The 25,698-nt window shown below is 45.1% G+C and overlaps 1 protein-coding gene across 2 annotated transcripts in view; it reads left to right on the forward strand.

Annotated features, from left to right (window-relative positions):
* AGBL1 (AGBL carboxypeptidase 1) overlaps positions 1–24,426 on the forward strand; it is a 3,462,078-nt gene extending 3,437,652 nt beyond the window's left edge. For both annotated transcript variants that reach the window (XM_086958112.1, XM_086958114.1), the window contains exon 23: positions 22,533–24,426. In XM_086958112.1, coding sequence (XP_086814238.1) covers positions 22,533–22,761 — 229 coding nt within the window. In that variant the 3' untranslated portion in view covers positions 22,762–24,426. The remainder of the gene's footprint in view (positions 1–22,532) is intronic.
* The last annotated feature ends 1,272 nt before the right edge of the window (positions 24,427–25,698 follow it).

The raw sequence follows: 25,698 nt of genomic DNA on the forward strand, positions 1-25,698 counted from the left end.
AAAAATGTGAGAGAGATAGGTGACACCTCACGGGGGAACCACCAAGGGGGAACTGGCAGGTACTCACCAGATCAGCCCACTGTTCTCATCATAGGTAGTCACCTGATCTCAAAAAAAGAACAAAAGAAAGTGTTCTAATTGAATGTCAGAACAAAACAGAAAACAAGGTGCAAATAGAGTGATAAATAAATCCACTCTGCCGTGGTGAGGACGTGTAACTAAAATTGACAAACACACCTATTGCACAATACTTTTATTATTCAATTAAGGTGAGCTGCCAAATTAAAATTGTGCACAGGATGCTATTTATGCATACCCATTTCACAAGCCAGAAATGGGTATGCAAAAATAACTTTTGAATAATAAAAGTATTGTTTAATAGGTGTGTTTGTCAATTTAGTTACACTTCGTCACCACAGTAGAATCGATTTATCACTCTATTTGCACCTTGTTTTCTGTTTTGTTCGGACACTCAATTAGAAAACTTTCTTTTGTTCTTTTTTTGAGATAAGGTGACTACCTATGATGAGAACAGTGGGCTGATCTGGTGAGTACCTGCCAGTTCCCCCTTGGTGGTTCGCCCGTGAGGAATCACAGAAAGTGACATCACAGGAAGTGGCATCACAGCCTCACTGGTAGTGGAGTGTGACATACGACAGAAAAGTTGAGAGTCAGGAAATAGGATTTGTGCACTGAAACAGTGTTTAGGATAATGTCGGTCTTTCGCTTAGCTTTATGGACCAGATCATAACACTGTAAATTAAATCATGTTTAGGTCCAGCAAATACTAGCATAGAACCTATTTTTTTAGTTCTCTTTTTTATTGGTAAAGGGTAGGTACTGAAGGGTCAAATAGACGATGTATTGTTTATTTTGTTGTAAAATGATATCATGAGATGGTAAACGCTGCTGACAAGTGTTTGCCATAAAACAGCGCTAAGGATTTTATAGAACTCTTTGTTGTGCAGGTTGACAATTTTGAGCATAAGAACTAAATTTGGACACAAAAATAGAAAAAAGTACCACATTTTTCACTCTGATTATGTGTGTGAATTGAATTCAGCCAGTTTCTAGGCCTTCGTTGAGCATAATCCTAATCTGATACTTACAAAAGCACTTGTATCAAAATGCATTATTTTTAATGTGGAGAAATAAAAAACAAAAAGATGGCATACTGTACAGAAAAATAAAGCGATTTTTCTTTATTCGGAGCAGTAACATTGGTCATGTAGGATGTAAGTCCCTGCTCTGTTCCTTTGTTTCTCTTATGATCTGCAAAGCATTAACATGTGAATTACCAGATGTGCTTCGAAACTACTGCCTGCTGGAACCTACCGAAGCATTAGAGCGAGGAATATTATCAGGATGGTGCAGCTCTGCGGTTGCTTCTTTCAACCTTTGCTAGAAATGAGGGTTCACACTCTGCTTGCTCGAGTATCCATTTTCAATTACCCAAACGTTCATGCCAGTTACAACTACCCTCTGAAAATAATTAGATCAAAATCTTTCATAGCAGAAACATCTTATACTTGTGTTTACCTTTTAACTGATGCTAGAAATAAAATAACACTCTCGCATATCTTGGTGCAGTGCGGTGTTAATTGTTCTGTGGTAGCCAATCTTAATTCAGCATTATTTCCTGCACCATTATGCAATAATGTTTTTTTAATTACCCTCCCCGCAGTTAGGTCCAAATTGACCTGGATTAGATTTTAGGGCTGCCAGGCTAGAAAGTTGCTCCATCTGAGGTTTGCTTGTGTGAGCTTGGCAGTGCTATTGGGCTGTTCAAATCTAACAAGGAAGAGTTGAGCTCTGACAGAACCTTATTTGCTCTCTGACTTTGTCTTGTGGTGACTGTCTGAAGTAAATTCTGTGTATGAAATTCCCAGCACTTTCGACCATTGCTGTCGTTTACATCCCGCAAAACCGAACATCTGGGATGAAAGTGTAGCAACGTTCTAAGACCAACTATTTCACCTTACCGTAGAAGCCACACTCTCCACTGCTTTTGTTCCCCCTAGAACATCTTATACTACATTGTATAGGCTCAAAGATTCTTCGCCAACAGTTTTTGCAAACCTTAAGCAATGATTAGGAAGTCACTTCTTTCATTGCTTGCATTCTTTGCTGGCTGACGTGGATGAGCTCTCTGTCTAGCCTTGGCTACTTGAGAACCTGCAAGCGATATGAGCAACAAGAATCGAACAATAATGTCCCCTCCGGGGGTGTTTTTCCCACTCCAAGCTTCTTCTTGTTCTCCTAGTTTCTTCATTACGTTCTCTGACTTAGCTATGCCAAGATATGTATGCATCATCGTAGGGGTTAGGCCAAAAGGTCAGATATTCAAGTCCATCTAGTACTTAACAAAGTTTTCAGATGACATCATCAAGGAAGCACAGTTAAGAAAGCACAGAGACATGGCCATAGAACTGCAGCAGACGTAAGAAAAAAATAAAAAGACATTGGAGAGACAATGTCTTTGAGAAGGTATTTATTCTTCCTTTTCTATAGTTCTTGTCCACGGGTTGTCTTTACATTTTCTTGTATTTCAAGTCTGCCACACGTTTTTCTCCCTCTATGGGTTAAAAACCTAGAGCTTTTTCAAGGCTCTCTGGTATCCTGGGGTTTATGTTAGAGGCTGCAACACATATTTAATTTACTAATCATATTCTGTGTAGTTTAGTTGTGGTTTGTGTGATGTTTTTCTTTGTTGTTAGAAATGGGGGTCTCTATTTGGCAGTGGTATGCACCATATCCAAGTAGGAACCCTTACTTCTAGTCAGGTTAAGGGAGTTACACACCCAAGATAACACTTGCTCATCCCCTTGGTAGCTTGGAATGAGCAGTCAGGCCTATCTCAGAGGCAATATGTAAAGCATTTGTACACACCCAGTAACACAGAGAACACACTACAAATGGACACCATACCAGTTTAGAACAACAACTGATCTTTATCTATACCAGGGGTCTCCAACCGGTCGATCGCGAGCTACCGGTAGCTCGCCGACCCTCTGGGAGTAGCTCGTGCCTCCCATCTAATTACTATGACGTGATTTCACATTTTATTTTGTGTTCCATCATTCTCTTTTAGGCCAATCAGTCCTTGCCCGCCCTCACCCAAACCAGCTGCTCAGATTGGCTGAAGTGAGCTTAGCTGGGGCGGGGCGGGCTAAAGAACGTGACGTTCTTCCTGAAGTCATACTCCGCCTCTCTTTTTCAGGCTGGCATCGCGCTCCGTATTTCCCATTTGATCCTCCCGGAGTAACTACTAGGTAAGATGGCCTGTGGCCGGGCATCAGCATTGTGACTTGGAAAAATTGACTCCATGCATGCAAGGCCCTTTGGTTTTAGCGTAGGCTGCCACCGCGATTTAGATCTGCATTCAGGAATAAAGCGCAATGGCAGGCAACGTTAAAATCAAAGGTAGTTGCAGGCACTGGGCTGCTACCGCTGTGGCAGCCGATGGTAAAATGCAAGGTCCTTGCCTGCACTAATCTGCTTTCACTACGCTTTCATTTGCCTGCGTGTAGTAGTCAGTGAAAGCGGCTCCGTGCATGCAAGGACTCTTGATTTGAACATGGGCTGCAACCGCGCTTTACATCTGCTTTAAGCAATAAAGCGCTGTGGCAGCCGACTTTCAAATTAGAAGTCCTTGTATGCACTGGGCAGCTACGGCGCTGTACATTTGCCTGCCTTCAATAGTAAAACACGTGGCAGACAACAGAAAAATCCTTGCCAGTACTGAGCCTCTTTGACTTTCATGCAAAGGCAAATTTATAGAGTGGTTTAGTAATCAGTGAAAGCCTTTCACTGATTACTGCACCGCGCTATATATTTGCCTGAAGTAGACAGTGAAAGCTGCTCAGAGCATGCAAGGATCTTGGATTTTAACTCAGCAGCCACCTCGCTTCACATCTTTCTTCAATAGTACAGTGCGATGGGAGCGGATGTTAAAATCAAAGGAGCTCATATGCACTGAGCCTCATTTTTGTAAATTTAACTGTGGGTTAATTTGAAAATGAAGGTCAGACTGGGGCTAACTATAACATTACATCGAAAATATGTGCTTGCACTGTCGACTCAACATTAATGAATGTATATTTTTTTTGCAACATGAAGGCTTGTGGTCTTGCTTTGCATATTCAACCTTCTGCTACACAACATGTGTCAACAGGCAGAAACAGAGCATTTCCACCAGTCAATGAGATGAAGTTTTTGTCTTGTTCTTCTCTGCTTTTTAAAGCCCAGACTGCAAAATTCATGCTACATAATGTCTGAAGGGAAAATACATTTTTACTTGCCCCTCTCCTACTTTTGCAGTAAGGCACAGGCTCCAGAGTCCAGAATTTAATAGGTTTTACACCTGTGTGCCTTAGGGGTATGTAGCAATTGTGCGCAGAGGACAGCTGTACTGTTAGTGAATAGCTTTTGAGAAAATGGAGATGTGCTTTGTGTAGGACGCAGAAAATGCTTGCATCTGAAATCTGAAGTGCAGGATGAAGTGTGAGAACATATTTGAGTTAGGACAGGTGAAAGCTAGACTGCAAAGTAAGCCCTTGTAATATAGACTGAAAATTATGGTTTTGATTAAATGAAAGACTACCAAGAGATTGGAGTTGGAAGTAGAAGTATGGGCAGAGAGTGCATGGCTTAGCAGACAGTATGTTGCTGTGCTGAACAGAGTGAAGAACTATGGCTATGCAATATCCGGACTTTGCAGAGTTGAAGTATGTGTTATAGAACTGAGTGAAGTGCTTTATAGTGAAAGTAAGGTTGCCACCTTTCGAAACACTGGCCATTTGTTGCTGTTTTAATAGTCTGCAAAGGCCCGAGCATGAAAAAGTCAAATGTATTCACTTGTAACATAACTTTTCTCCCTTTGTTCACTTTACTTTATTTGATAATGAAGTAAGGGGGGGGCTTCTGTTGCAGCATTCTATCTATTCTAGTGCTTACTAATCCAATGTGTGGAACTGAAGCACTTACCTACATGGTCATCAAGCTATGGCATGTGAACCGTGGGTGGTTGGGCATGTTTTCTTTGGTTTGTGATCCTATGTGCGAAGTGTTTCCTTGTCTTCCCTGATGAACACCAACAATTAGGCTTAAAGTCAATGAAGCTGGGTGTGGGAGGTGTCTCCGAAAAATGCGCGAGTTGCTCGGCCTTTAGTAGCTCACAACGATTTTTACTGATCAGAAGTAGCTCTCACTACAGAAAAGGTTGGAGACCTCTGATCTATACCAAACTATATCAAAATGACTAAAATCCAACATACTTAAGCAACAATATAACTTTTTAAAGGATCAAGCAATTCAGTCCATAGATGCATTGATTTTAGCACAAAGTACCTTTTCAAGAGGAAAAACAGCTGCCAGAGAGGGAAGCATCAGAAAACAGATGTGTCGATTCTTGAGTCCCAGGGGAATGGAGGTGTCAGTTCTGCTGCACACAGGAAAGGTCCTGCATCGATTGCGTACAGTAAGGAGAAGTGATATATCAAATTCCGAAAGTGGCTTCTTACTGCAGTGTGATGCACTGGAAGTTTGACGCACAGGTGCAATGCATGGAAAATCTGGATGAGATGGGGTGAAACAGGCACTGCATTAATTCTTCCAGCCGTGAGCAGGTTATGTGTCGATTCCTTCAGCCACACAGCAGGACCTGCATTGGAGTCGTAGCAGGGGCCTCGAAGTCGAGCAGCGGCGATACTTCTAGCTGCAAACAGGCGCTGCGTCGATTATGGTGCAGCATGGCAAGCTTGAGGTGGGAAAAACTAAGATGAACGGCGCTGTACGAATATTCGGCTCTTGAAGCTGCAAAACCACCTCCAAGGAGCCAGAGCTGGAGTTGCCATCACTTGGCAGGTCTGAACTACCAGCAGAGGAGGTCAGGGGAGCTGCAGATGAAGTCTTTGGTGGTCATGAGGCTTCCAACAGGAGGAAAGCAGCACAAGTTGCTGGAGAACCTTGATAAGCAGGATAAGAAAGTACAGTACAGCCTTTCCTCTGCCCAAAACAGAAGCAGCAAGCAGAAGGCCATCACAACACAACAACAGCAGAGTGGCAGTTCTCCTCTTACCGATTCTCAAGCTTTTCTTCTTGCCAGAATCTCCTCTTGATGTGTTCTAAAAATGTGAAGTTACAGGTCAAATACTTATATCCCATTTCACCTTTACATATGCATACTTCAAAAGATAATCTTTATGGTTCACAGCTCTTGCCTTGCCCTCACCTGGCTCCAGACACACCACAGGGGTGTGCAAACATCATTATGAAAGGACAGGTACAGCCCTATTCAGGTGTCAGTGACAACTCCTCCCACCACTCTAGCTCAGCCTGATGATGGGCAATCAGGATATGCAGGGCACACCTCAGCTCCCTTTGTGTCACTGTCTACAGTGAAGTCACAAGCAGCATGTTAGACCTGGCATCTTTGGCGTGGTTTCCCCTGACTTTTTGCCTCTGCCTCCTCTATTTTTGATGCTGTGCTGGATTTCGTTTTTGCTGGTTTAGCTGCTTTCGGCACTTTGCAACTGCTGATCAGTGTCAAAGTGCAAGTGCTCCCTGGGTAAATTGTTATTGTGTTTGGTTATCCATGATTGGCATATTTGTTTTACCAGTAGGTCCCTAGTAAAGTGCACTGAGTGTGTCAGGGCTGGTGATGTAATGCTACTAGTGGGCCTGCAGCACTTATTGTGTCACCCACATGAGTAGCCCTAAAATGGTGTCTCAGACCTGCCACCGCAGTGCCTGTGTGCAGTTACTAACTGCCATGCTGACCTGACCAGTGTCCCCACTGGCCAGGCCTAACCCTTCCTTTTCTTTACACCTTGGACACCCCTATGGAAGGCCAAAGTTACCCCCCTGGGCAGGGTGTAGTGTATGTGAAAGGTAGAACGTGTACTAGTGTGGGTGACATGCTCTGATAGTGAAATACTGCCAATTTCGATTTTCACTATTGAAAGGCCATCTTGCCCATAGGCTAGAATAGGGAATGTTATGTATAATGTTTACCTGCATATCTTCCCATAGGAGCAAGATAGAAAATTAAAGTCTGGTATCCCTGAACTCAGAATTTAATAACCCATCTTTTAGGAAGGATGTTTTTTAAATCCTGTGTTTGAAAACAGCACTTTTAGAAAGTGGCTCTTTTCTTGTCTGACCTTTCTGTGTGCCTTGGCCTGTATGTGAATTGACTGTCTGGTTTGTGAGTGACAGGGGCTGGGGTGGCTACAGGAGGCTGGGTGAGTCAGCACTAGGCTGAATAGCTTCATCTGCATCTTGAGTGGTGGGAGGGGATAGCACCTGGGCCTGATTAGGGCTGTGCCTGCCTTTCACAATGCTGGCTCCACATCCTGCTGGGCGGCTGATGACCCTGCCCCTCTCTCTTAAAGGAAAGAAGGAGTCATGTTAACAGAGTGCTCCAAGACTGACCAGAACTGGTTTGGACTTGGCAAAGGCCTCTCTGACTTCAGAGAACAAAGATAATATTGGAATAAAAGGGATACCCAGACCCCTGAAATTTAGATACTCCTGGAATCAGGAAGGAACCTCTGTCAAGGAGAAAAGATGGAAGGCTGAAGAGGAAGGACTGTCCTGCTGTGTGTTGGTAGGCTGACCTGCAGTTGCCATTCTGCCAAGGAGAGGGGAATGACTTTACTGTTGCTGTGTCCCCTACTTGAAGAGATCGCCACGGGCCTGAGAAGAGCTGGCCTCCTGTTAAGTAGTCCCAGGAACAAAAGGACTTTACCCCCAGCTTCCCCCTGAAGCTGGGGGCTCTGCTTTGTGAGTTTTGACCTGCCTAGAGTGCTTGATCCATTTGTGGGGCCTCTGGAGTTTGTTGCCTACTGTTTGGGGTGCTGGAAAAGAAGAAGAAAAGAAGATCTACACTTTTTCATGCATCAGTCGCTTGCGGAGCGCATCGTCGACAGTGCAAGAGAATTCCTGTCGCCACGAAGATCATTGCAGTGCCTGTTGCTGCTGCAAGAACCAACTCATCGTTCGTTTGCGGAGCGCATAGCCCCGGTGTTGGAAGACTCCTGTCGCTGCGAATATCGTCACTGAGCCTGTCGTCGCTGTGAGAACCGTCGCACCGCTTGTTTGTGGACCGCATTCCGTCGTTGTGAACATTGTGGCAGAGTCAACGCATGAATGGGCTGCGACAGAAGACGATCAATGCTGTTCCGCGTATCGCCGCTGCACTGAAGATCCTCACGTCTCAAAGATCGTTGCATCGCCTCCCCAGGGTCTCAGGAGTGACGCATCGCTTGTTTTCTGACGGTGCAGCTGCCACTTGGGACTTTTGTTGCATCTACAGGTACTTTGGGCTAAAAGTGACGCAACTGTGGATTATTCTGATGCAAACCCTTGAACTTTTTTTAAAGACTTATTCTGGAACAGCGTATGTTGGATTTCTGTCATTTTGGTCTTGTGTAGTCTAGATAAAAATGCTTTATTTTTCTAAACTGGTGTGTAGTCCATTTGTGGTGTTTTCACTGTGTTACTTTGAGTGTTGGTACAAATAAGTAACACACTGCCTTTGATAAGCCTGTCTGCTCGTGCCAAGCTACCAAGGGGGTGAGCAGGGGTTATCCAAAGAGTGTATACCCCTTACGCTTACTAGAAGCAAGGGTCCCTATTTGGACATTAATACCTACCTCTGCCAACTAGAGACCCCCCCCAGATCTAACATTGGTGATCAGCGGTGCAAATTTGAGCTTGTATTTGTACTTGACCCACAGTAATTGGTGTACATCACTAGTCTAATGCAGACCACTACGCAACCACATTTGTTTGTTGGTTCTATTTTTGAATAACTCTTCAAAAGCATCATGTCTCAGAGGGCAGCAAGTGAAAAGGCAGATTTGGAGTTTCACATTGAGGATCTGTATTCATACAAGGTCGAGGAGCTTAAACAATTCTGCAGAAATTTTGGTTGCTCTGTGAAAAGCAGCTCTAGGAAGGATGAGCTGCAAAGAGCCTTGAAGGCCTGGTGGGAGGCCCAAGTAGGAAATGATGCAAGTGGAGGGAATGGTTTTCAGCCCCAAGATCTGTCTGTGAGCAAACCAGGCTCAAAGCCTGGCAGCAACCATTCTGGTAGGGGCTTCACTCCAGAAGAGTAAAAAGAGAATCAAAGAGTGAGAGATCATGAATTAGAAGTCTTGAGAATCAAAATGATGCAATTGGAAGTAGAGAAAGAAAGGGAAAGGATGGCAGAGAAGAGCAAGAATGCTCGTGCCAAGAAAGAAAAGAAATTGCTTTTAGCTCATGAGTTGAGCATGAGGGAGCTGGATATCAAGATCAAGCAGGCGGAGTCCAACTCAAATGGTGGCAGCGCACAACCAGTGCAGGGGGGTAAGGTATATATCCCCAAGGATTTGGTACAGAATTATAATAGGAGTAAGGATATTTATGCCTGTTTCACCTCTTATGAGATTGCTTTGAGAATGAATTGGGGCGCCTGAACAGCATTGGGGGGCAGGTCTGTGGAAACATTTTGAGGCTTCTGGGAGGAGTTCTCTAGAGCCCTTAGAGTTGGCAGGTGCCATGACCTATCCCAATATGAAGAAGGCCCTATGCCTCAGGTATGGGCTTATTCCAGAACAGTATAGACAACAGTTTAGGAACTCCAAGAAGAAAGAGTCTAAGACCTGGATGGAGTGTGTGAATATGTACACATGTGTACTGGAAGGTTGGATAAAGGGCAGCAGAGTAAGTGAATATAAGTGGTTGTTGCATTAAATTAGTTGGGAGCACTTGAGTAGTCTAATTATTCCAGAGCTGCGCCAGCATCTTTTAGACAGCAAGCTGACTGACCCCATTGAGCTTACTAAGGATGCGGACTGTTGGACCAGCACCAGGGTCCACAGGGGGATTATGGGTACCACAGCCAAAGGTGGGCAGGGTCCCTCGCAGAAGAGTGGGGGGACAAGGGTGACCAAAAGGAGTTCTCTCAAGGGCCCCAAAACAGTTCCCAGGGAAAGGAGTCCCAGCCTCCCAAGCCTAAACCAACCTGGCTCCCTAAGGGCAGGCAGAACAACAGGGGTTCCCCTACCTGCTTCCTCTGCAAGGAGGTGGGATATGTTGTTCCTATGTGCGCCAAGAAACTCCAAGCACCCACTGATGCTCCGACACTGGGTTTAGTGAGTGTAGCTTTGGGGGAGGTTTTAATTTCCAGTGAAGGGGAGGGACCAGCTGTAATGACCTAGTGTCTTTAGGAGACAGAGAGATGGTCCAGGAAACTACCTGCCCGAGAACACTAAGAACTACGGGCATTGGGTGACTATCAATGGGAGGAGGGTTGAGGCTCTGAGAAACACAAGAGCCAGTGTGACATCTGTAAGGTCTCAGTGGGTGTTTGAAGAGCAGGTCATTCCCAATGCACTTCACCCAATAGTGTCAGCCGATAAGTCAGTGCGCCTCTGCAAAGTAGCATAGGTTCCCTTTGAGTGGAGTGGGGTCTCAGGTCTCTTGAAGGTTGTTGTGAGTCTGTCCATGCCTGTGGACTGTCTGCTAGGCAAGGACCTTGAGAGTTCCCGATGGAAGGAGGTGCAACTTCAGGCTCATCTGGAGATGTTGGGTCTGCCTGAGTGGGTCCTAGTAACCACTTGGTCCATGGCAGCCAGTAGAGGTGATTCAACAGACCTGGTGCCTGAAACAGCGGCCATGGTGCCTGCCAGGAAGAGACATATTGTCCCAGCCGTTCCCACGGTCCAAGAAGGAGCAGAACCTGAGGGGAATGCCCCTGGAGGGGGGTCCATATCAGCCCAGCTGAACACCGCCCCGTGAGGGCAACGGCCTTAACCCTGCACCCTGCACCTGGGCACACACGGAAACGGGACTCTGTTTGCCGGGCCGCGCTGTCTAGCGCGGAGGCCGGGCAAAAACTACATTTCCCAGCTGCCCGCCTGCCAAAGGGAGGAAATTGACGCGCCCGGAGGCGCTTAAACTGGAAGGAGCGCCGAGAGCTCCGGGGGTCCATATCAGCCCAGCTGAACACCGCGCCGTGAGGGCAACGGCCTTAACCCTGCACCCTGCACCTGGGCACACACGGAAACGGGACTTTGTTTGCCGGGCCGCGCTGTCTAGCGCGGAGGCCGGGCAAAAACTACATTTCCCAGCTGCCCGCCTGCCAAAGGGAGGAAATTGACGCGCCCGGAGGCCCTTAAACTGGAAGGAGCACCTCTCGCCCCGCGAGTCGCGCGCGGGAGCGCCCGGGGCCAAGCCCGGGCAAAGGGCGGGCCCTCTGTGGCCCTCCGTGGACCGATTTGGACGGGACGGGCCACCCCCCTTGTTATTTCTGCTAAAGGAGGTATAGTGTACATACTTTAATTTAACATTTGATCGTAACATCATTACTGCCATTGGGATCATGCCCTGTAAGGGGGGAACAAGCCCAGCTGCGCAGGGGTGCCATGCGGGGCAAATGCACCAAATGCTTACCACAAGCTGCCGGCCAACTGTGCATGCTACAGACATAATTTGCCCCTGTTACTCCCCATCTAGTACACTATCTCCTCCATTAAACTCCCCAGGAATGCAGATTCTGTCGCCGTGGGGTGAGCTAAATAGACTATGTAAAACAAAATATGTCAGTGTGGACTCACCCTTCTTCGCCAAAGGCACCCGCACTACAAATACTAAAGGCAGTTTACAGGAAACCCCCTCTTTATTGAACAAAGCCAACACACAAGCCTCTGTACTTTCATGGTTACTACCTGTCAATAGAGATAACACTGAGGACAAGGCGGAAAGGACTCAATCAAAACCTCATATACCAACTGTAACCCCCGTGATGTCCGTTCATAATCTCCCTACCATCATGGAGACTGATGTCAAACTGGATGAACCAATATCTTATTCCCAGATCTCTCTTCTGACTCAGATTGAACAACTTGTTAAAACCATCATTTCCCCACTAACAGAACAAATCAACGCTATAGGGGAAAGGCTCTTGGGTCTCGAGAACAAAATGACGGCCATCCTGAAACCCATCGATAATCCTGTAAACTCGAACCGATCCCAGCCAACCACCACTTTCCCGTCAGCTAAGCTCTCTGCCATCCTTAAAAGCAAGCAAGTCACTCCATTATCTCCTATAATTCCAGGCTCAACTACTTTCAAAGCTCCTTCCAAACCTGTTATATCAAGGCCCCCAGAGGCCAAGTCAGTACGCAATGCACCAAACATACACCTTCCGCCACAAGCAGCGCCATATGTGTCCGTCCTCACAGGAGTGCCACCACTTGCGCTGGGAAAAGCTGAAAGCCAGTTGGACCTAATGAACAAAGTTATATTCTGGTTGGGAAGGAATAGACCCCTACCACCGGACAAAGACGGCGGAATCCTGAGTGTGAGAAGGTTGGGTTGGTTGGGCCCTCTACCAAAAAACATTTCTGGGGACTTGGTACTGGTCAGATTCAGGAATCGGAACATCGCACCATATTTAAGATCTTGTCCAGCCCTAGAGGGGGATGGTCCAATACAGTCTTGGGACTTACATGATTTCTATCCCTGTATGCCAAATATCCCTCGATTAGGAACAACAATAGCCTACCACCACCCGCTGGGTGGGGAAGTCCAGGTACCCAGTGGTACTAGTTTCCCTGTTGCCAACAGATGTGTTTCATTGCACAATTGCCGCAACTTTTGAGCTCACTCACTTTAAAGGACAAACTTGTGTATCTTTATTCAAGATAGGGATAAACCCCTTGAAAAATATGTCTCACCGCCGAATCCTGAGGCTGGGGCTATGTCTTTTTTGAATGTGAAGTTATGTTTTTGTTGAATGTATATATTTATTTTTAATTACTGTTATTTTTTGTATGCTTTCATGATTTTAAGAAACAAAATCGAATAAAGCTTCTATTCATTCATTCAAGCCCTGGAGCCTACAGGGGAACAGGTGGTCGAACTGGGGGAACTACCTGAGCTGACCAGTTAGCAGCAAGAAGGGGGTCCCTTCAGGGAGGAGTTCTGCAAAGCGCAGATGGAATGCCCTTCTCTCATTGGTGTGCAGCAACAGACTGCAGACCAGGCAGTAGGTGGAGAGTTCAAGGATCATCTCATTTACTGGGAAGATCGGTTACTTTATAGTGAGCCTAAGATCACTGAGCCTGGTGCAGCCCATGTACTGGTGGTACCCGAGCGCTTCAGAGCCTTCCTAATGGGTATGGCTCATGGCGTGCCTCTCGCAGGACATCTGGGGCAGGAAAAGATCTTCCAAAGGCTTGTCACCCACTTTTTCTGGCCCCAGATGAAGAAGCATGTTGGTACATTTTGTAAAACTTGCCAGACTTGTCAGGCAAGTGGCAAGAGTGGCGAGAAGTGCAAGGCACCCCTCCAAACCTTTCCTGTAGTGAGCACCCCTTTCAAATGGGTGGGCATCGACATTGTGGGGCCACTGCACCCCAAGATAGCCTTAAGCAATGGGTTCATCCTGGTCTTGGTGGACCACGCCACCCTGTACCCAGAAGCTGTCCCTCTTTGGACAAGCACTGCCCCTTTGGTGGGCCGTGCATTGATGGGGGTCTTTTCCCGTGTGGGGTTCCCCAGAGAGGTGGTCTCCGACCAGGGTACCAACTTAATCTCTAGGTACATGAAGTCTTTGTGGAAGGAGTGTGGGGTAACTTGTAAGTTCACCACTCCTTACCATCCTCAAGGAAACGGGTTGGTTGAGGGACTCAACCGAAATCTGAAAGGTATGATAATGGGCCTTGCGAGCCCTTGAGTCAGAAGTGGGACGTCTTTTTACCATGCCTATTGTTCGCCTACTGGGAGGTGCCCCAGAAGTCCTTAAGATTCAGGCCCTTTGAACTCCTGTACGGTCACCCTGTGAGAGGGCCTCTCAGTCTGGTGAAGGAGGGTTGGGAGAAATCTCCTGGTAAAACTCCCCAGGATGTGTTCAGCTACATGCTGGCCTTCCGCAACCAGACACAATGCTTCAGGAAACTCACTCAGGAGAACCTGGAAGCTAGCCAGGAAGAAATGAAAAGATGGTACAACCAGAATGCCACTCTGGTTGAATTTCAACCTGGGCAGAAGATGTGGGTGATGGCGTCAGAGGAGCCTTGTGCGCTCCAATACAAGTGGACTGGGCCATACAAGGTGGTGGAGCACAAGAGTGATGTAACCTACCTGCTTAACTTGCAAACTCCCAACCACCCTTTGAGGGTTCACATGTGAACCGCCTCAAACCCCACTTTGAGAGGTCTGATGTGACAATGCGTGCAGCTGGGTTCTCGCTTCGCCGCCCCAGGTTCTCAGGAGTGTAGCATCTCATGTTTTCTGATGCTGCATCTGCCGCTTAAAACTTTTGGTGTATCTACAGGTACTTTGGGCTAAAAGTCACTCAACTGGGGATTATTTTGGTGCAAACCCTTGAACTCTTTTTAAAGACTTATTTTGGAACAGTTTTTGTCGTTTTGGTCTTATGTCGTCTAGATAAAAATACTTTATTCTTCTAAACTGGTGTTATGTCCAATTGTGGTGTTTTCAAATACTTTACACATTGTTTATGTCAATACTTCCATGCAAAGTCGCAACGCAAATAAGGATATACTTCATTTTGTTGTGGCTATTGGTCTCAAGTGGACACTCAAGAACATATGTTTTGTATATATGTATGAATATATGTCACCTAACTTATCCTTGTTCAGCACTTTCGTCACCACTCACGACCAGTCACTAAGTATTTCACAGTGCATGTGTTTTTTGTGTTTTGTTTCGGACAACCAGCTATCTATTGATTAATACAGGCAAGGTATATACTAAAGAATTACATTTAGAAATGAATTCGGTGTTGTGTGTCTCTGTGTACCCTACATTCGATGTTTTTGTATAATACGTATTAAGTACAGTGAAGTGAAGAAATGTTTCTATTCCTGACAGAACCACTTTTTTTTTTGTTTAAGCTTCAAGACTCATGTACTGAGGGTCACTGGGTTACCCCATTATAACTAATGGCTATAAAAGTATAATGGGCAGGGTAAAATGGTTTCCAACTGTGAAATTCTTTCACAGGTGTATAGAATACAAATTAGTAAACTCCATGCAACAGCTGAATTTGTGACCATTCGTAAACTCTTATCCAACCCTTTCCCAATCTAGATACAGTCAGAATTTTTCTCCAGCAAAGGGTTCCCCATTCTAGAATGAGGACGGTAATGAATCATACCCAACTTTGGTGAACTGGGAAGGTACGGGGATTCTACAAGGGGAAAACACCTTTCCATTATGGAAAAAAGTAAGAAAAAGTGGCATGGTACTCCGGGCTTCTTTACCACTTGGCTTTACTCACAAAATGGTGGAGTGTAAGGTGACATCATGTTGGGTTAGAGGTGTTGGTTGAGGTATGTGAAGTTGACTCTATTCAAACATTGTGCACCATGTACACCATGTAGATGTTGTAAATAATATGTAAATAGTGGCATATAAACATACCTACCTTTTTAAAACTGTTCATTTGTATTGTGCAATCATGAGGGGCCATCGAGCTAAGTTGTTAGTGCTCTCCACAAATCGATGTGATTGTCATTTCCTGTTGGGAAATGGGACCACCCACTAAGGGTGCGGCGGTCCCGCACATCCCATTAGTATGCGCCCGCCACACAAGCGGCCCCATCCTGCATTTCTGACATTGCGGCGCAGCACCGCCCGCCGTATTGCCAGAAAGTTGTGCATTTAACAGTACAACATGACATGCACTGTGCGGTGCCTGACCCATTGTACTGTCAAATGCAGGGGGGTACGATAGGTACCCCCCATGTGCACCCCCCACCTCCCAGAATCCCTGGGGGCCCGTTACGTGCCCCCAATGCTGAGAACCGCTTTACACCGCCACGGAAAGGCATGTCCCCGCATGTACGCTAATATGGATGGCGGCGTCTACAAGATACCGCCACCATATTAACAGTTTTCCACCCGGTCAACTCTTTGACCGGGCAGAAAACCGGAAGACGGTCTTTCTGTCTGCCGGGGTACCCACCATGGTAATGTGGTGGAGGTAAATTTACATACAGGCGGGGGAATATGTCGGCGGATCACCACAGCCAAGCGGGCGGTGGCGATCTGCCCGACATACTAATGGGGCCCTAAGTCATTCCTTTCTCCCGCTATAATATTGCTGTAGTTTTATAGTTCATAAACCAAACACTTTGCCTTTGCCATAACTTGAATATCTGGAGGAAGTTACAAGCAGTGTCATCCTCTTGGGGTTTTCCCCCTAGTTTTTTTTATTTTTGGCTCTACATTGTTACATTCTCCGTTTTGTTCTGAAGTTTTGCGATCAGACTTTAGCTGCATGCCCTATGTAAAATGCCATTCCCTTCACTCTTAGTCCATTCCCTACTGAAATATTATGGCCCTTTCAAGATATCAGAGCCAACGCTGGGTGATGTCAAATAATAGCCCAACATTTTATTATAACTTTAACATTTCTGGACTATCCATAAAAAAGAAATTGGATGTGGCATAGAGTAAACTGCTCCAATGCTATCATAGGTTTTACGTGGCCTGTAAAAAGCCACAGAAAAAGCTGAAAGGTGGACCGATAAAAGGGAGACTGATAGAGGAATATCTTTAAAATTCTTATTATGTCAGTTCTTGCTAAATTAATAGAAATACACCAGTTTAGGTTTGTTCTCCTTTCATTACAAGATAAGAGAAATTCTTAACAGAAGCCAGTTGTGAGAAAGTATATTATTTGTTAGGGGATGGTAGTCTACCACGGGTAATAACGTCACTGTTCTTGTTAGGTCCAGTAAATGTTTCAGTAATTTAAACCTGAGAAGACTATTTGTACCCAGGGCCTGACTTGGAACAGAAACAGGCCCTGGCAAACAGCTCAGCTGACCCACCCTGGGGTGAGGGGGAGTGCAGCTGAGCAGTTTGCAAGCACCGTTTTCGGCTGATTTTGTTAGAGGGGGTGATATTGCCGACCCTCAGTAACAAAAACGACCCCAGGGGCCCAAAACCACCCCCACCCTAGCGGCCTAACGGGGAAACGCCCGTTTCCCTCTATGGCCAGTCTGGCCCTGTTTGTACCTGAGGCACAAAGAAATCAGACTTAACTTAAGAAAATGTGTAAAGCATAATAAAAACTCTGCTCCAAATTATACAAATAGAGAATATTGTGATGAAGAAACTGACACCAAAAAAGCAAAAATCCAATCATGGGAATTGGAGATATGGATATTTAAAGGTTCAATTTAACTAGACAAAAAGTGCCAAGCGCCAAATGGGGCCAACTGGTCGTACGAGGCCAGGACCGGCAAATTTGAGAGCAAACTACAATGGAGCATGGGTTGGATTGAAGTTCGTCCCAGTCAAAGAGTTAACTTCCAACTTTCTGAGTAGGTAGAGTCCTCAGTGGGGAAAGGAAGCAGGCTGGATCCGAAGACTGGACTGTCCAGGATGTGTTGCTGATAGACGAGATCATGGTGAAGCACTCAATGAAGGCTGGGAAAGATCCGAGCCGTAGAATTTCAGAGTTCGTGTTCAGTGAGCAGTTTAGGTCAATCCGATGGTGCTCAACATTAAGTCTAGTGAAGATTTCTACCCTTGGACTTAGATTGTGTTTCAAAGGAGCATAGGATTCAAAAACGTCTTATTGAAGATGTCTTTATCTTGCATTGATAAAGTTATTTCTCAAATAGTATCACAAACCATCTGATCTCAAGGGATGCTCTATAAGACCCAAATTGAGTTACTTCTAAATGGCCAATAAATCCCCTGCAACAAAGTGAGCATTAATATACAGCAGCTACGATGCACGCCATACTCTATTCACAGCTGTGCAAAGTTTTTTATCCTATATTTGTGGATGAGGAATGTGGTAACGCACTTTCTAGTAATCATGGTTAACCACACCACAACCTACCCCTCGATAGGGGTATGGTAATTTTTTCTGGATGGTGCATTTGTGGCCTGAATATAACCAGGAAATACACATTTGTGCTTACATACTGACAGAATTTCTGCTACACCTGCAACCAATAAGACTTGTTTTGGGCAGTGTGGACAACTAAGTGGAGAGATTCACACGCAGTTACCGACCAGCTGATCACTAGTACCATAGATGAGTTCTACATCTAAGTTGCCTCGTTTTCTTGAACAGACTGAATCATGCATCTCATCATTTAGTCGCTGGCTTACCACTCCGAAATGCATTATGGATTTTGATTCTCTTTGTGGTGTTGCCTCCTTCCTATTTACAATGTCAAGTCCTATCTTTTTACTGCTTTAGCTCTGAACACATGTCTTGAATTTCTCTTTTGCTCATATTTGCATGCTAGGATGTTTTCATTTTTAAATTCAATGCTGATTTACAACGATTTTGTCATTTAGGAATCCCATTTGCTCAGGATAGTTTATTTACTTATCCAAATATAAACCTACCCCATGGACATATAATGAGAGTTCCATTACAAATACTGCCTCAGCAAGTCTCAATGGCGCTTCTATTAATCGGTGAGATTATGATCTTGCAACAAGTGCTAAGCCTATGGTGGTGAGGAAATCCCACATGCTAGTCCTTAAGACGACCATGACAATAAAGAGGCAAGACTGCGGTCAAAGCTTCCTTCTGCTTGATTGACACAATGCTTGTCCTCTGCACATTTGGCTTGATCTCATCATATATGCATAGGTTATGTTCATCATTGGCAGAGAGTTATCATTTAGGCCACTTATGGCATCGGCCACTACTATCCCAGGTCTCATTTGTCTATGCATTATCAACAAAAGTTCATGTCTTATGAATCTACACAATTAATGTGAAGTTCGAAAGCTCACAGCTAAACATTTATATTATTTAACCCCTTCACTGCGGCGGCTTTTCCGCCGCAGTGCTAAGGGGGCAGGGCGGCCGCACGGCGGCCGCATGCTGGTGACGGAACCACTGTGTCACCAGCCTCGGTTGAGCTGTGCTCATGACGGAGCGGTTCCGTCATGGCCCGCCCCACTCAATAGAACGTCCAGCGCAGGCGCGGAATTCGCGCCGCGCAGGCGCGCCAAGCGGGCCCTGACAGAACCGCTCCGTCATCAGAACAGCGCATCCGCAGCTAGTGACGGAGCGGTTCCGTCATCAGCGTCCAAGGGGTTAAAGGTTACTGCACAACTCTTACAAGGGAGTGAAAGCAAGCTTTCACCATCAGAGGCAAAAATGTAGAAGCATAATTGCGATGGAGTCCAAGCATAATACATAAGTAGATATAAAGTAGAAAGCGGTAGTTCAATTTATCACATCGTAAACTTGCAAATGGTTGTTCTGGCTCCTCCTGGCAAGGTAGTCATATAGGTCTAGATATTTAAAATTGTAGATGGGCAAATCAGCGTGTTCGTTCTAGCCCCTTGGTCTCTGGATTCTGGGGTATTTTAAAAAAACAAACAGCATTTGCCTTCATATGAAATGAAATAATAATAATATTATTTCGTTTACTTTCTTTATACAGCCTTATACATTTTTCTGTTATGCAATATAAATCTGCTGAACTTTCAGAAGGTGAAATTCAGCTAATTTACACCATAGAAATGAACAGAAAGTTATCCAGCTCAGGATTGCAGTAACTCCCCTTCCTGCTAACTGATCACTTGCATATTTGCTGGGGAAAAGTGGAAGGGTGTTCGCCAGGTAGAAAAAAATGTTTTCCACAAAGGAAAAAAAAAAAGAAAGAACATGTGCGTTTGGCCGTATGCTCCTTTCTTCGTTTGTGTAAATCTATACTGAATAGAATTAAGCTAAGCGAGAAAAGGACACCCACAGGGATAGTACCTGACATCCTCACTAGAAGCAAGGAAAACTGCTCCTGGTGCAGCATTCCAGGAATATGTCAGGGAATGTTTTGATTGTAAAAACGTATAATAGTGCGCTCACGTGGAGATGAAAATCACTGCACCACCTTTTATGTTTTTTTTTGTGAATCAGGTCCAGTGTCGACATATTGACCAGTACTGCTCCTGTGCCAGATAAGGCTCGGTGACAACTCTCTTTGCCATCTCTAGCATGTTTGCGATAGAAGTTCTTAAAATACCAGCTAGATAGAGCTGATCGTAGTTTCTCAAAAAGGACAGTGAGGAGCATATTTACTATGAGGTGGAGGAGCGCGGCGTTAGCCTCCATGGCAGGACGCTGCGATCCGTAACTTCTGAAACGCAGAGCTGCATCATATTCACAACAATGTGGTGCAGCCCTGCGTTTTCCCCTGTGCTGGGGCTAACTTTATCAGCCTAGCACCAACGCAGGTGTCTGCTTTGACAATAGTTCAAAGGTGTGTGCGTTGAGGAGAATATTGTGTATGTGCAGGAAGTTCTCACTTCCTGCACATAAACAATTTTTAAATGATGTTTTGTAACTTCAATGTGTGCTGCTTAACCCGTTAACCGCGGCGGTAATTCTGCCTTGGTGCGGGCGTTCTCTTGCACGGGTGGGCCGCGTTGGCCGTTGGACGTGCGCAGCACTACGACGGCCGACAGCAGCAGGGAAGGGGTTAATGTAGCACACATAGAAGTTGCAAAGCTTCATTTTTTTATGATTGTTTATGTGCATGAAGAGTCACCTTCCTGCACATAAACAATTAACCCTTTTGTTGCTGCAGTCGGCCAACGTCCGTCGCGAGCACTACCGTTGTAGTGCTGCGCACGTCCGTTGGCCTACACAGCCCCGCCCACTCATCAGAACGGCCGCACCGCAGCGAAATTGCCGCTGCGGTTAAGGTGTTAATGGCCTTTTGTTGTTTCTATGGATGCTGTACAACCCAGCACACATAAAACAGGAAAAACGAGGAGATTAAACATTTCTCCTCGTTGCCCCTGTCTTAATTTTTGCACTGCCCCATATTGACGCTATCCTTGTAAATTTGGGTCAGTGTTGAAATCAATGGGTGTTGCGGTGGAACGCCCTCCGCAACACCCATTGCCCACCCCTTTCACGCTAAGTGTAGCGTTAAAGGGGGCCTTATTCACAAGGCGGCGTTAAGCCACTACAACGTCCTGAAAAGTGACGTTGTGGTGGCAATAGGGGCTTGTAAATATGGCCGTGAGTCTCATTGTGGTGTGAGATAGTTCAATGCGCCATGGTGCTGCTCAGGGATCCACAGCCCTTTCTCAGGATGGCTGACTGGTGCAGGTTAGTTATAATGCAGAATCAACTCTCAGACATAATATCCGACGATTTTCCATTAGATTTTAGGCACTGCTATGATGCCAATGTCCACGATAGCCCAACCTGTAAACTACCACTCTCATGCTGGAAAGTACAATGTGAGGGCTTCTAAATCACCCTTGTCAAGCCAGAAATCGAATTCCTGGTATGTAGAGTACCATTGTCAGACCAGAATCCACTTTGCTTTGGTAAACACCAGAAGTGAATCGCTGCTAGAATGCACGTATCCACATCACCTTAGTTTGTCCAGCTCCATCGGCAATCGACATTTCTCTGGTACAAAAAGCACCTTAATCAGGCAAGAAAGCAATTGACTTTGTGCAACAAAGATCTTCTCCTTTACCCCCCTCCAATCCTTACTCTCCTCCCCCCAGAGACACAGGAGCCTCTACTGCAACAGTACCAAAGTCTGCAGTGATGGCGCTGATAGGTGGATGCCCCACCTAAACAAGTCACCTTGATGCCCCCCTCAGCAGGTCACCCACAAATGAAACCTTCTATGAACACATGCTTGCACATGTACACATGCATTGAAACATAGAGGTACATTCACAAGGAAATGGCGCAGCACGGCGGTGCAGCAAATTTTGCAGTGCAGGGCTGCGTCATTTAAAAAACGCAAGGATGTGCCGTATTCACAAGAACACCCCTATGTTTTCCCTTGCGCTGGGTCTAAAAAAAAGCTGCTTAGTGCCAACACAGAACCCCTGGCATCATGGTACAAGGGTGTCTGAGTTGAAGGAATGATTATGTGCAGAAAGGGACAACTTCCTGCACATAAACAATCTGTAAAGGCAATTTTCTCTTAACATGAGTGCTGCAGAAGAACAAAAACGATCTTGTGGCGCCAATTGAATGCCTGCTTTTGCAAGGTGTTAGTTTTTGCCGTTGCCTCAGATTTACACATCCTTGTAAATCTTGGGCAGCGTCAAAAAAGAATTGGGTATTGCATAGGATGCCCACAGCATCACCCATTACACACCCCTTTCACCCAGCTACCTGCAATGAAATTGATACTCACTGCTCAGGTGTTAGATTCAAAATGGATTAAAGGTGCTACAAGGCGAACAGCTGGCATTTCGGTCCGCTTTACCACCCTTTACATATGTTCTGTGCCAAGGCAGAACATTTTTGCCTATAGTGATGTGTACGAGTTGGAGATATATACCCTATTACACTTTAAAAAAAATTGATTAGTCTTTGTGAAACAAAACTACGCCAAGTGTATTACTGCCAAGTGTATATGCTAAGTGCATTGCCACTCACACTGCCTGATGGTTAATTATGATGGTCCATGAATGACGTCGAGATTGTGTCACCAGCTATCTCTATATGGTAATTCAATCATTCTGTTTTCTTTTATCTCTTGCAGCAACGTGGAGACAGATGACGAGCCCCCGCTTGCAGAGCGGATCGATTACAACACGGACAGCTGCTCAGACCAGGAGGTCGACTTTGCAGATCACGATCATGAAATTAAGAAATCAGCGGAAGGCCTGGACAGGGACCAGGCCGCCACCTCAGAGTTTCTCGAAGGCTTGTACGTTTCCAGTGGGACATCACTGCCACCGCCCTCGCCCGTTGGATGTACACCAGAATAGAAACCACTCCCCCGGAAGCAGTGTCTTCCACCCCGCAACCTTTCAACGCTTTGGCACCGCCTTGATCAGCACCCCTGCCGCTCTGAGCTTCCGGAAGAGTACTGTAGAGTTTTACATTTCCAATTAGTGATGCCTCAAACGGCCTTCTTACTATCGAAAGTTAATTAGACAGGACATTTCAAAGACCTGGGGTTGGCGATGGGAATACTCGTTCCAAACGTGCCCCATATCTGGCCCGCCATATTATTGTTCGCACCAAAGGATATAATGGACTCGTAATTCCGCAATGGACTGTCTGATCTAATAAAAGTCTAAATTAGGCCCTTACAAGTTTCAAAGCAAATAAATATGACTCTTACTGTAAACAGTACAAACTATTTACCTGTGCCTTTTGCTGGAGAATAGATTTCCTTTTACGTGTATTTTCTTTGCATTACAATTATTCCAATCTTTTATGTTGTAGCTTCGACACTATAATCAGTGTCTGCAGTTCTGATTCCTATTTGGCGCATAGAAGCCTTCTAGAGCGTGAATCTTAATTCTAGATATATAGAGCCGTATTCTTTAAAGAAAAATGCATTTTATCTGACGTCTATGCAATGAGGAGATTTACAGCTTTCAATATGCACATTTATTTGTTGAACTCATATCAACATATGACTTTTGTAACTCTCTACTAGGACAGTTTCTCACCATTTAGACAATCTGCATGTGCAAACATCAAACATGTTTTTTCTTACACAAAATGGAGTTGTTCAGTTTCCTATAATCCCTCCATAATTTCTGTGGTGTTGATTCAGGTGTGAGTTGAGAAGTTCTTTGTAAACTGGCATAAAGTTTGCACTTCAGGGAAACGTTTTGCATCTAAAGATCACTTTTTACCAGCATAAGCCTGATATGCACCAATAAGGCTTTGGGACTCAAACCCTGGGTTTTGAAAAGAATGCTTTCTTTCCCACCTCTTCGTAAAATTACATGGTGAAGATGTATTCGTGCGTTTTTAATGTTTAGTAGCCTGATGTGAGGTTTGGTTTTGTGATTTATTTAGCAAATCCTCACGAAACAATCATGAGTGTTATTTAATAGATCGTAAATATGATTTTTTTAAAAGAGGGATTATCCAGGCCAGACAGAAACGAAAGTACAAATTTAGTTGTCAGAAACCCATTTATCTGCAGACAGGAACTGCAGGGAAAACTGATAGCAGAGCTGCACATGTATTTCTAAGCACTTACCAGTGTTAATTGTTTCCTGTGAGGAAGATTAATTAACGGTGTGGAGTTTTGTGGGCAAGGATCTACTGATAATATATGTATCACTCTTGTAACTAGCGACAGCACTTCTACTTAGTCCTTCACTACTCTACCCTCTTTTTGTATGAGAACAATTTCAACTGATCAATTCAAAGTCTCCCTTTCAATAATTATGATTCGAGAAGGTGGTGTGTTATATATTGGCATAAGTGTACATTTAACATTTTTGGGGACTGGAGTTTTTGCTAGCACAATGGCTAAGTGATTTCTCCTAATAGTAAAGATCCTGTCTCCTCCTTGTGCATTTGATTTTCTAATTTTAACTTCATATATTTGTATATCAGTTACTAATTAAACCTAGGAAGTTTGTTAATAGATGCAAATATAGTGGAATAAAATTCGCATTGATTAGAATGACTGGGACATGTGTTTTTTTTTACAATGATTTTAATGTTTTTTAAAACACAGCAGCCTAGTAGATCTTTCAGGGTCTACAGACAAACGGAGGACCAGTGGGCTCCTCTTGTTTCCAATTAGATTAGTTAGATTTATCTGTTCAGCAATCTAACTTTCCTTACTTTTCTGCTGCATTCATTGGAATTTTCTGGAAATTAAAATGTAAATACCTTTTCCTGGACTGAAACTATTATGTTTTTATTATACAACTGGCAATTGGGGCCCATCGGGAGACGGGTAGGGGAAAGACCGACCGGAGACATTTTAAGGTGTGATAAAGGCCGCTTTATTGGGAACAGGTGCATCTTAAAAAAACCACCTCCTTGGCCTTTGTCGTACAAAACTAGTCCTAACTAAATAAACACGTACCTGCTCAAACCCCCCACCCCCACCCCTAAAAAATACCCCCGCAACAACATATACATAATTACCAATTACCCAAACACCTGCCTCAACTGTTTTTAAACTCATGCCAACTGTACACTCCCTCCCCCTTCTGTCCATGAAACCTCATTCCTCCTATCCTACCCCCCTCCTTAACTAGGAAAAGCGCCATCCCAACACCATTTCCAGCACCTGCCCCCAGCGACATCATACCATCAGACCTAACCAACACACCCACTCCCAAAAAAAACCCTCCTGGAACCCCCTTTGAAATCAGACAGCCCCTAGACACATCCACCAAGGCCCACCTACCTGGGGCGGGCGGGCGGGACAACAACTTCCTTAACTGCTCGGCTGCTGGGTTACTGTCACCAAAATGGTGCCCAGTGACCCAAAATGGCTGTACATTTACACTCCCAGCCCAAAAGGAGCCCAACCAGCCCAAAGAACCCAACCAACCCAAACCTACTTCCTGTCCCCTAAACAAAGTCTTCCCCACTCCCTTCCTCCTGGGGCCCCAAACTTCCCCGGGGGGAGAGCCTCCCTCCTGTCAGCCAAAGCCCCATTGTGTTTTTGTTATTAAGTCAAGTTCATGACCTGTTGATGCACAGGTTGAAGCTGCAGAAATGTAATCTGGGAGGCTGCAGGAGTAGAGGCAAAAGAAAACTTGAATATACATTTTCAAGCAACCCCATTTGATGGGGGTCGTCCTTCATGGACTCATCTTCGCCATCGTAGGTGAGTCCAGTGGGATCACCCACTGTGAGTCCAGTGGGATCACCCACCCTGGAAACTCCCCCAGGCTCCTAAAATACAACATCTGACATGACTTCAATAGGAATCA

The sequence above is a fragment of the Lissotriton vulgaris genome, chromosome 2_1 (genome assembly GCF_964263255.1).
Source record: "Lissotriton vulgaris chromosome 2_1, aLisVul1.2, whole genome shotgun sequence".
NCBI lineage: Eukaryota > Metazoa > Chordata > Amphibia > Caudata > Salamandridae > Lissotriton > Lissotriton vulgaris.